This window comes from Ambystoma mexicanum, chromosome 3p (assembly GCF_040938575.1).
Source record: "Ambystoma mexicanum isolate Mex_15411 chromosome 3p, UKY_AmexF1_1, whole genome shotgun sequence".
NCBI classification, from domain to species: domain Eukaryota; kingdom Metazoa; phylum Chordata; class Amphibia; order Caudata; family Ambystomatidae; genus Ambystoma; species Ambystoma mexicanum.
Genome location: NC_090925.1, coordinates 129,547,558 through 129,560,142, shown reverse-complemented (window position 1 = coordinate 129,560,142; position 12,585 = coordinate 129,547,558). Strand labels below are relative to the sequence as shown.

At 44.3% G+C, this 12,585-nt stretch overlaps 1 protein-coding gene across 2 annotated transcripts in view; it reads right to left on the bottom strand.

Annotated features, from left to right (window-relative positions):
• LOC138580158 (proteoglycan 4-like) overlaps positions 1 to 12,585 on the bottom strand; it is a 1,214,734-nt gene that overhangs the window by 717,444 nt on the left and 484,705 nt on the right. For both annotated transcript variants that reach the window (XM_069650488.1, XM_069650487.1), the window contains exon 7: positions 8,297 to 8,449. In XM_069650488.1, the coding sequence (XP_069506589.1) occupies positions 8,297 to 8,449 (153 nt within the window). The remainder of the gene's footprint in view (positions 1 to 8,296; positions 8,450 to 12,585) is intronic.

The window sequence follows — 12,585 nt, the reverse complement described above, 5'->3', positions numbered from 1 at the left end:
CCTGTGTGTTCTAGAGATATCTCTTCTCTCCTGGATTGCTTCAGTATATAGATCTGTATACGTCACTGGGTCCCCTGCACCAGGGTTGATTGGCACTGGAGATAAATTAGGAAAAGTAGATGTAAATATATTGAACATGGGGCCGGGCATGGGACCATTCACTACACATTAGCGCTGTGTCCCACACCCTAGCCCTTAACTTTAATAGTACTAACACAATACTGTTAAAAAGATTAATGGGTGCTCACTGTGTGGGTGAAACAGGGTTGAGGTGGTTACTCGAAGTAATAAACGGCACAGATGGTGATGTAATATCGCTAACAGTCCTGTGTGACATAAACATTATGGCATGCGATCAGGTGACTGTGTTTCACTGTATTTCCAACAATCAAATATCTCATCATCATAGACCCAAGTATGTTAAATGGTACTAGATTCTTACCGTGTTTGTCTAATCTCAAACTTTCTCAAAAGATTGCTGTTTTCCAGAATTCATGAATATTGGTATACCTGATGAAGGGCATTAATGCCAGAAACGCGGCGTATTGGTAGTGAAACACGCACTGTTTACCAGCAAATCTGCTTTCAAAGCAAAGATTACATTTATTGTTCACCCTTACCTTTGAAGAAATTGTAATGCACAAACAATCAGAAAGAATGTGTTTGTTACTTTTATCATGGAATTACAACACACATGCTTAAATATGAAATGTGTAAAGAATGTTACTTTGTTTATGAATTATTTTCTTTACATGACGCCATATGAAATGTATGATTTTAGGTATTAAAAAATACATTAATCATTGGAACCCTACTGACATTTCTTAGCCGCAAAGTGTGCCTAGGTTTTTGTCCCAATAGTGTGACCATGTATTCTTATATTTGAACAGATTAGCTCATTGTTTAGCATAAAACACAAGTTTTCTTCTGCTTATCACCCGCAAGCAAATGAAATATGTGAGAGACTCAACGGTCTTCTCAAAGAGAGAATCGCGAAACTCAAATTGTTACTGAAGAAGGGATGGCTATATTGCCTACCCCTTGCATTATATGCATTAAGAAATAAGCCTGGGTCGGACCATCACCTCACCTCCCATGAGATAGTGACAGGGAGGCGAATGAGAATGCCCTTGTCTCCTCCATCGAGGAGCAGAAGTGATGCCCAGACAAATGCAGAATTGTTAGGAAATTAGTTACGTACATATTTGACACATATGACCGCTAGTATCTCTGTCATTTTAGATCAACTCAAGTGCAAGGGGTGTCGGTCTCAGGACACAGATGAAGACCATTCAGCAACCAGACTTCAAAAACTTTTACCTGTACCTAGACTTTTAATCGGAGATGCAATCCTAGTGGGAAACTTCACAAGGAAGTGGCAAAAGCCCTGTTTTAGTGGATCCTTTATTGTAGAAAATATCACTCCCTCAGCAGTAAAAGTCCAAGAAAGGCGTGCATGGATCCACCTGGGCGACGTCAAAACGTATGCTGGTGAGACTGATGCACCCCCAACCGTTGATTCAGAAACAAGACAAGAAGAAGTAGTACAGCACGTGCAAACTCGATCGATGATGAGGAAGACGGACACTAAGATTGCTTATTAAATAAATGCAAGTGTGCATTTAGGCTGTGGCTCACCCCGGACACTCTATATAGATATATTAGCAGGAATTGGACTTTAGTGTTGAAATGCTAAATATGCCAAATCTAGACTTCAAGTTCGATGACTGGAAAGGGGAGCAGTTCCCCAATTAATTCCTCACTGAGTTTCTCTTTGGTTAACCTCATGGTTCTGTCAGATGTAGATGCCCATAGATCCTTCTCGTTGGATCCCAACCACAGCTTAACAAACTGGACCCCCGGTACGCATCTATCAGCATAGATGGCAACCTAATTACAGTAGCCAAAGAAATCAAAACCCTAGGAGTCTACCTTGACTCCACACTCTCACTCAAAAAACAAGTTAATTCCACAGCCTCCTCCACTGCCTACACAAACAAGCTCATCAATCCCTGCAAGGCCTTCCCCTCGCCTACTAGCTGCATTATCCTAGCCAGAGCGCTAGTACTCTCAAAAATTGACTATTGCAACACCCTCTTTCTGGGCACCTCAGAACACAACCTGAACCTGCAGGTGCTTCAGAATAATGCCCTCAGAGCGTCCCTGAGCATCCCGTGACACTCTTATATCTCCAGCTTTAGACAAGATTCCCACTGGCTCCCAGTACGTGACCGAATTACACTCAGATCTCTTGTCATCGTCCACAAGTGCCTCTCTAATGACGCCCCCAAATACTTGGCAGACAAATTTAGCAAACACATCTCAACCAGACCAACAAGAACGTTGTACTCTCATTGCTTTTCCATCCCCAAATTTGCCCTAAAAAAAGCGGGCGGATCCAGCTTCCCGGTCCTAGCCGCCAAACTATGGAATACTATACCGGTGAATCTGAGAGCAGAACCCTCTTTTTGGACCTTCAGAGCCCTAACCAAGTTCTGGTTGGCCAACAAGTACTCCTCCACTGCCTGACCCACTTTTGCTTCTTCACTGTATCATCCTATGCTTAATTTCTCCTTTCTAATCACCATGTAACCCGGTCACATGCACTTACTGTCATTTTCTTCTATGTATTTGTGTAACTTGTTGTAAATTGCTCTAAGTCTATGGCGCCCAGTTACCTCAGGTTTTGGCGCGCGGTACAAATTAAAAACCGAAACTTAACTAAACTAAACTACTTCTCGCTGTCTTTATATACATACTTCAAGCTTACGCTGCTCTTGTTTGGAGTAGTACTAATATTTGTATGTTCCTGCAAGATCCTAAAAATGGCCCTGCAAGATCCTAAAAATGGCCCTGCAATTAGGAGGTTACTTGCAGCGATAGTTGAACAGATCCTGCAGCTTCCTTACTGAGCATCTAAGATGGTTGCCTGATTAAAAAGGTGTCTTCCTTAAAGTAGTACACATGCACAATGTGGACTGTTGAGAATAATGCAGTTCTGGATAGTGAGCAACCTCGGCGACGTGTGGAGAATCGAAAGTGGTGGGGACTGATGTATTGGTGCATAAAATATGTGTGCTTAACATTTATTATTGTTTTTCTGATTTTGCTAATCCAAACTGCCTATTTCATTGGTCCCAAAAGAATAGGAGTCCCTTTGATTCTTCGCACTCCAGTGACTTATGCAGAATTGTCTATTGAAAAGAGACCAAGGCCATATGTGATTATCCATACACCAGTGATACATGTAAAGTCACCCATTTCTCTGACAAGTGTTGCTATGATTCCCCCTGTAGGAAGGTCATTTTTTGATATACTCCATGATCATTATGCGCGAGCTCATCTTGCAAGAGGGAGACACAAGAGAAGTACAAGGGAAGATGATTACGAGTTAAATAATTATCTAGACAGTACAGAACATTTGGGGGATAACGTTGTATCAGCACATGAAAGAGGTGGGAAAAAGAACCTCTGAGGAGAGTTGCTATATTTGTGCTCTCCTACCTTATGCTATGGGGAAGTCCAAGATATTCATAGCTATAGAAAGAGCGGTACAGACAGCTCATTGCCTGACTCACCTTGCACTCACTTGCCATATAAGAGGTCAGTTCCACCGTCCAACAGCATCCTTGGTATGGGTGACTGAATGGACAGCTCCAGAAGAAGATGATTACGTGCAAGATTTAAAGACAAGAGAGAGACCGCACACTAGAGATCATGTGATAAGATACAAACATCCTGGAATGAAGGGAGCAGGAATCAGATGAGATATAAATAAAAAGCTCAATTTCCAAGGAAAGAATGGTGAGGAAATATGAAGATGCAAGGAGAGGCCAGATGCAAATCTGAGGAACAGTACTTTCTCTAGATGAATGGGAAGAAGGCATAGCTGTATGCAGAGCGGTGGCGGTAGCATTACATCACAAACCAGTTATAGATCGTGTGGAAAAGGGATTCAAACCTCTCTGGCCAAAGCTTGCAAAGTTGCTGACATGGGTTGATGGCAAAGGAGGCCCGTTGCAGATAGGGCCTCTGGCTAGTGCAGAGCTATGTTTCAGAACCAATGGCACAAGAAAGGTTGGAGAGAATCAGCAGTGCGGTCGAATCTTCGATGTACCAGGAATGAAGCATGAAACAGTAGTGATAATGGACTATAGAGCATACATGAAGTTGCCCAAGGAGTGGGGAGGGCTGTGTTCTATAGTACTTGCACATGTTCCAGCATTGGTGATCCCGAAGAGTGACCTGAGCATTGGAGAGGTTCCAAAAGCAGATGCTCACCTAAGAAAGAGGAGATCAGTTGAATTCCTCAATCAAATAAAGAGGGAAAACTACTTTTCAGCTAAATCGATAGAAGCCTTTAACTCTATTCCGTGTGAACACAGGTTTTTCAGTCTATTCTGTGTGAACACAGGTTTTTCAGTCAGACTTTGCAGTATACGCAACAATCTTCATGCCAGGGATCCAGACGAATGCGAAATGGTTACATATCACCAGATGGGAGCTCCTGCAGACGATCAACACTACCATAAAGGCATTCAATGCTATCAAGGAAGAGCTGAGAGTCATACGACTGATGACTCTTCAGAACAGATATGTCTTGGATATGATTACAGCTTTGGGTGGAGGTGTTTGTGCCAAAATCGGACAATCATGTTGCACATTCATACGTTCTCACGATGAAGAGAATGGGACCTTGACAGAGGCCATAACGATGCTGAAGAACTTGCACATCAAGATGGAAGATATTGCAGATGACAGCTGGTTTACGTGTATCTTCGAAAGGGTTCCACAATGGATGGCGAATATCTTCAAGTTCCTTGGAGCTTTGTTGGTGGTGATCATTTTTGGATTCTGTGTGATCAGAATAATAATTACACAGTGCAAGAAGACAGCAAAGAAAGCAGTAGGAATGAAAGCCATGATCGATGTCGAATCAGGGTTTGGACACAAGGAGCTGATAGATGAAGAAATCAAAAAATATATAGAAGTCATCGTTCATGCACCTGAGGGAACAACGTTCCTGTATCCAAGAAACCACAGGAAGAATGTGGGAAGATGGATCTACTGTAGTCCGAATGGACAATGTAGTCTCATGACCTGCAGTGTTGATGAGCATGTAAAATCAGCAGGATCTCTGAAAGGAGTAATGAAGAAATGGACTCCGAAGAAGCACTTTTTCAAACAAGGATGTCTAGATGTGAAAACTGGTAGGATAGTGGTCGATGAATCAACCAGAGGGGGGACTCTACTGAACGTCCCGCCCCCATTTTTCCAATATGTTGGAAACTGGTAATTGCGACATGCCAACGCCAGTGATGGTACCTATTCCACAAAGATTCCTTTAAACAAGGTATCCATTGATAAAACCCTTTATGATGTATCCGCGAAGAAATTACAGTCTTCTGAAGGAAGTTCCGGAAGAAGTGAGAAGATGAATGAAAGAGAAGACTAGTGATGTCACATGAGGCAGAAATGACGCACCCAGAAGAGATGCCAATAAAGACGGTGAATAGACCTTATATAATCTGATGACAAAATAAAGAATTTAGCAACATTTCATGAGCAAAATGAAGACTGCATGTGCAGAGAGCACTGAAGAAAATGCAAAGCCGTTTTATAATTGTACAGATGCAGTAACGCAAGTAGACTAAGTAATCCTAAGTTTGGCTATACGTAGTGAATAGACTGCAGGCGGTGCCGCAGTCTATATAAGTGTGTATAGAATATGGATGCTCCACAACGCATTTTAGCAAACTTGAACACTGTGAACAGAAGGACTGAAAGTGCGGCGCAGTTAAAGAAAACAGCTGACATTGAAGGAACATTCGAGAAAGCATGTCTGGCCCATTGTCAAGGGTTGGAGCAGCCAATAAACTGGTTATCTATTCGAGAAGATACAATGAACGTGAGAAGCGAGACAAGCTTCTGTTGAGGTGTAATGGAAAAACACTGGGAAGGCCAGGTTTTATTCATTTAATAGTGTTAAATGCGAAGAAGGAGCTCAAAACAAGGTCTCCTGTCACATGGTCAAGTTGAAAATAGAGTTTGGGTGAGCTGCACCGAGACCAGAAGATAAGACCATGCTCTCAATTCCCTTTTCAATTCAATTCCCTTTTATTATTAGGCACAGTGATCCTTTGCAAGGCCGAGTTCAAAGGACTAATTGAATGGCAGACGGTATGCGTGATGATGATGATGGATGTTGGGCTAATTGGGTGGGGAGGCATGATCAAGTCCAGCCTTCCACTGATAGCGAGTGGAATATTCCAGAAGGGTACAAGCATGCCAACCAATTTTTAGAGGGCCACGTAGCAAAGAGCCCTATAGTTTGAAAGCCAATGAAACGTTGTCTATTTTTATGACACGGAAGATGACTTGCACTAGGGGTGGGCATAGCTGTCCACCTGACCTTAGAGAGCCAATCACGATCCCATACCCCATAGAAAGTATACTTAGATGTTCCTGTGAAGCTTATCACAACCCCAAGTAGGTTTTCTTATTTGGCCACGTAGTATGACGTCACGTATGACGAGTTTTTTCTATATAACAGGGTTTTTTCATGTGAATCATTGAAACTTATGCTGTGGGTTGTCCGCTGACGCCCGTTGCACTCCCTGTTTTAGACAATTGCAATGAAAAACTGTTGTGTTTTGCCAACTTCCTGAGTCGGTCTGATTATTGGTGCACCATCTCTGAATAGCGGCTAGGCAGTCATAGATGAGCGAGGAGGAGGATGTGGGTAGTCTGAAAGAACGTTGCGTGTCATCCGCATAACACTGAAAGTTTGAAGAAAAGGAAGAGATCAGATGGGCCAAAGGGGCCAGGTAGGCATTGAAACACCAGGTGGAGAGGATAGAGCCCTGGGGAACACTACAGGTGGAGACTGGGGTGGTGGAGAGGAAGGACCAAAGTTGAACCTGCGAAGGTCGGTCCAAGAGGAAAGCCACGCCAGAGCCTGATCCGTGATGCCAGGGTATCGCAGAATCGAGTGATCAGGATGTTGTGGTTCACTGTGTCAAAGACAGAGGATAAGTCGAGGAGAATGAGGACAGATGGAGAACTAGAGTCAAGGTTAGAGAGCAGATCTTCACGGGTGTTCAGGAGAGCAGTTTCCATGCCTCTGGCTGCTCTGAAGCCAGACTGATGTCCTGGAGACATCCAACAGCTTCTGTGTGGAGGGGTAGCTGGGAGATAGCCTTCTTCCCCAGGGGTTTGACCAGGAAAGGAGTGATAGAGATCGGGCAATAGTTTGCCCGAATGGAGGGTTCGACAAAAGTTTTTTTTAGAAGGGGTGCCCAAGGGAGTGCTTCAGAGGAGAGGGGAAGACTCCAGTGGCAAAAGAGTGATTGCAGACATCGGCCAAGGCTAGAGAGAACCAATTTGTCCTTACTGGTTCTAGAGGGGCAAGGGGTCACCTGTGTGGATGAGACTTTCATAGACCGGACTTGTCTGGAGACATCTTCAGGTGTGACAGGAGAGAGGGAGGAGAGCAGGGGAGGGGGGCAGGCCAACGAGGGCCTGAGAGAGGAAGAGGGCAAGGGGGTACAACAAGGGGAGGAAAGTGTGGACAAGATGTCCTGGGTTTTAGTGGTGAAATGAGAGTACAGGGCCATGCAGAGGGCCTGGGTAGGAGTGGAAGAGGAGGATACTGCAATAGGATTGGCCAGCTCCTTGTAGAATAGTTCATCTGTGTTGTTAGAATCCGTAGAGATACGGGCATGAACATGGACCCTCTTTTTAGAGAAGATGGAGAGTCTGTATTGCCTTTGGAGTAGACAGCAGGCCAGTTTGTCAGAGGGTGCACCTGAAGCTCCCCATTTCCGTTCAGCTGCTCTGCACTTGCGGTTCAGAGTAGCCAGACCAGGGTCATACCAAGAGTTGCACTTTTTCAGCAGGCTCCATGCGGATCCTCATGACAGGGGCACGGATGTCAAGAGTATTAGTAAGAGTATTAGTGTTTGACTAGTTTGAAGCAGTGCATCATAATTCAATATGGCAAACACGTGTGAAGATTAGCTTTGCAGGCAAGTCATATAGGGCAGTTAAATTAATAGCAACATATGTATATTTTCCACTGCACTTTGAAGAGCATGGGCATTCTGTAAAACTGTGTTCCATCATTAGCACACGCTTTTCCTATAAAGCTACCGGAATGCAGCAGAGATGACTTCACTGCAGGCTACTTGGTCCCATATTAAAATCAAATTAAGTCACTATATGTGGAAGGCTATATATGTGTGTACAATTAAATAGTAACTTTCTTAGTATTTCTCGGTTTGGGGCTAACATTTACCTGCTGTGCTATGAACCGTGATAGGCTGAATCTTTCTCCATTCAGCGACTGAGCTATTCATGATGCCATTCTTTCTTGACTCATCAACTTCACCTTCCTTGCTACTTGCAGACGGTTGAGGTTGCCCATCCTTACAGGAACACTTGGTAACCGCTGCAAGAAGAGAAAGGAAATGAAAATAATAGGGCGTACTTAAAGGACTCTTGTTAGATGAACAGCTCTGTGTCACCGTACTAATCACTTTCGCCCGTCCAGTGGGCACTGTTGCATGCATATTTACTATTGAGGGAATATGCAGACCATCTCAGTCAAAAAAAGTGAACATCGTCCTCTCTCAGTGTCGATAGCCTAAGTTAGCCAAACGTGGAGGAAGAACTTCTAATGAAATCATAAAGAAATCACACTCTCTTCTTCACTTCTTTAAGCACATCCTCTTTCTCCTCAACATGTTACAGAAAGTGTGTAGGTGACATGAACCATAGTCCTCTCCTGGCATGCTTATTGCATCAGTCTCTACATGGGCCTCCCCAAATCCCTGACCCACTTAATTCAAATAGCACAGAATAAGGATGCTAGTTTGAGAGTGGATTACCCCATGTTTGAAATCAGTCCAATGGCTTGCAGAGGACTCTCAAATCATGTTTAAAACTCTGTATTATTCAACAAGATTACTGAGACACTGGCCCAGGGTACTACAAGCTGCAAATCAAAAGGTTCTCTCCTATTAGACTCCTATGATACAACCCTATGACACTTGCCACTGGCACCGCAGAAAGAAAGTAGAGTGGTGATGGGAGATTTCTGAACACTGCTGGAGCAACCAAGTGGAACGTAGCTAACAACCTCATTAGAGTGAAGTCATTCAGGAAAGGTTTAAGACTGTATTGTACAAAAATGTTTGACTCACTAGCCTTTCTGTCTTTTGTTCCTTGACTGTTCTATGCTAGAGAAGAGCAACCATGAACCATCCTGAAATTTCATTTATTTACAATTGCAGTAGGTCCTGCTCTGCCTCCTCTTTTGCTTCCAAAAAGTGTACTATTTTGTATCTACTTTGTTTTCCCTTGATCCCTTCCAATGCACCTAGCTGATCTGAAATGACCAAGACTGAGAATCTGAACCCTTCTCTCCTTCTTTACTATCCTACCCACTCCCACTACTTCCTCTACTTTCCTCTTGGGGAAATACAAATCATCTGGGCTTGCAGTCTACGCTTTATAAAACACTAATAGATTGAAAGATAAATAATGCTCAATTTACTCTTTGGGGCAATCCATTATTTCTTTTTGCGAATCAGTCTCAGAACTAAGTCCTGAACAGAAGACTTTCTGACATTTTAAGGGAGAGTTGCTAGTCCTTAGCAGAAGCAGAAGAACAAGTTACTTACCCATGGTAACTTTCTTTCGACTGGATGTTCCTCCCACATATTCCTTATCTTTGATATTTCCTAATATCCAGCTTGCTGCCTCGGAGGAAAAATTGTTTTCAGTAAAGGGCGCTGTGCGTCGATGCCTGGTCGAGTCGATGTCCCTGAGAGGCATCCGTCTTGACGTCAACGTCATCATAGCTAGAAATAGCCTGTTTTGAAGAGCGAAACACTGTCTTGAGTTAGACGGTTACTCCCCTTGAGAGAGCGCAGACTTTAACCACAAGGGAAGTTTTACTGCGGGTAGGATGGGAGGGGCAATAAGGAATACGTGGGAGGAACAGCCAGTCGAAAGAACGTTACCATGGGTAAGTAACTTGTTCTTCGAATGGATTGTGTCCTCCCACGTATTCCTTGTCTTTGATATACTCCCAAGCAGTAACATTATTCAGAGGAGGGAGTAAAATTGAAGTGATCAAGAATGCACACAGTGCAGTACTGCCCTTCCAAAAACAGATTCTTGGTTAGTGGAGTAATCCAGACTGTAGTCTTTCGTAAAGGTGTGTACAGATGACCATGTGGCAGCTGCACAAATATCCTTTATTGGAACTCCCCTCTGCAAAGCAGACGAAGTTGCGATACCCCTGGTCGAGTGAGCCCTTAGAAAATCTGGGAGGTCTTTACCGGCCAGTTTGTAGCATTCTGAAATTTGTTAAAATAATCCATCTAGAGAGGATTTGTTTGGTCATGGCTAGACCCATTGTATGCCCTGTATAGCCCACAAACAACTGATCATGCTGTCTCAGTTTTGCTAATCTGGTAATGTAGAAACTCAGTGCATGCCTAGGGTCAGGTCTGTGAAGCCTTTCTTCCTCTTTCCCTGCGTGTGGCGGAGGATAAAAGCACAATAAGGTTATTTTCTGATTGATTTGAAATTCAGAAACAACCTTAGGGAGAAAGTTAGGCTTTAATACCTCTCTATCTTTATGAAAAACAGTATGAGGAACCTTGCAGGATAAAGCCTGTAGCTCACTCACCCTTTGGGCAGATGTTATAGCCACTAAGAAAACTGTCTTCAAGGTAAGAAGTCTTAACGGGCAGGAATGAAGAGACTCAAAAGGAGCGCCCATTAGAAAGTTTAAACCAAATTGAGATCCCACAGTGGGGCCTGAAAGGGAGTCAGAGGATAAACATTAGTTAATCCTTTTAAGAATGTAATTGCTAGAAGAATCTTAAAATAGGATACTTCCTCTGCAGTGCGCTTGAAGATGGAAAGCGCTACTAGATAACCTTTGACCGTACCAATCTGGAGTCCCAGATTTGGAAAGTGCAAAAGAAAAAGAAAACACCATCGGTGTATTGCATGAGAAATAGTCAACATTCTTATCTCTACACCACCTGCAGAACCTATTCCAAAGGCAGTGGTATAAAGATTTGGTTGATGGACTTCTGGCAGAAAGCAAAGCCTCCATTACGTCGTCCGGGAGGCCCCAATCCTTGTATCTCAGCCTCTCAGAAACCATGAGTGAAGGCTGAGAGTCCTGATATCCGGATGGAGAACCCGACCCACCGCTCTCTCTCTCGAGAAGTTCCTCTCTTTGTGGAAGATGAATCGGAGGACAGATGGACATGTCTAGAAGGTGCGGGTACCACATCCCCCTGGCCCAATCCGGAGCAATTAGGATAATGGATTTCCTGAACCTTCTGAACCTCCGTATTACGTGAGGAATGACAGGGACTGGAGGAAACGCATAAAATGGAAACTCCCAGTCCACACGAACAAGTCTCATAGAGCTCCTCTCGGGGGAAATTCCGTTGAGCAGAACAGTTCGCACTTTAGGTTGGCAGCGGTCGCGAACAGATGCACTTGAGGGATTCCCCAAAGAGTGAAGATCTCTTGAAGGACTTCCTGAGCTAGTTCCCACTCGTGGAAGACTGCGTTCTGCCTGCTCAGAGTGTCCGCCGTTGTGTTCTTCTCTCCGGCTAGGTGAACTGCCGATAGACAGATCCCTTCTTGTATTGCACAGAACCAGAGCTGCATTGCCTCTCTGCACAGTGGTAGTGACCCTACACCTCCTCTCTTGTTGAAGTAGTACATGGCCACTGTGTTGTCCGTCATTATCAGGACATTGTTTCCCCGTACAGAGAGCAGAAAGGCCTTCAGCACTAGTCTGATTGCACTCAGCTCTAAAAGGTTGATTTGTAGTTTGGACTCTGATGGAGACCAATGACCGCGGATGGTCAAATCGTTGGTATGGGCTCCTCACCCCGTGAGTGAGGCATCCGTCATTACTGTTATCTCCGGCCGTGGTTGCCAAAATGATTCTCCTTTCAAGAAGTTCTCCCGACAGGCCCACCACTGAAGATCCTTTGAGACTCTGTTTGGGATTAATAGAAGATCCAACATCCTTTCTGAGAAATGTGAACACTGCGTTCTGAGTGCCCACTGGAGAGATCTCATTCTCAGGCGACCCTCTGGCACCAGAAAAATGCAGGATGCCATGAGACCGAGCAACCTTAGAAAGTCGAAAGCCGGAAGATGCTGGGCATTCTGGAATTTTGTCACCATCTGCACAAAATCTTGAGCCCTCACCTCTGGTGACAAGGCTTTTCCCAGGGATGCATCCAGGACTGCTCCAATGAATTGGAGTCTTAGTGATGGTATCATGTGGGACTTCTTGAAGTTGAGGGAGAAGCCCAGCCTGTGCAGGGAGTGGTAAGTATAGCGAAGATGATGTAGGGCTTGTTCTGGGGAACTGGCCCTGATCAGCCAATCATCCAGGAAGAGGTAGACGTGAATCCCCCCCTCCCCTGAGACTTGCTGACACAACCACCATTAGATTGCTGAACACCCTGGGGCGGAGGTTAGCCCAAATGGCAGAACCCGAAACTGATAGTGAGAGTTGCCAACAGTGAACCTCAG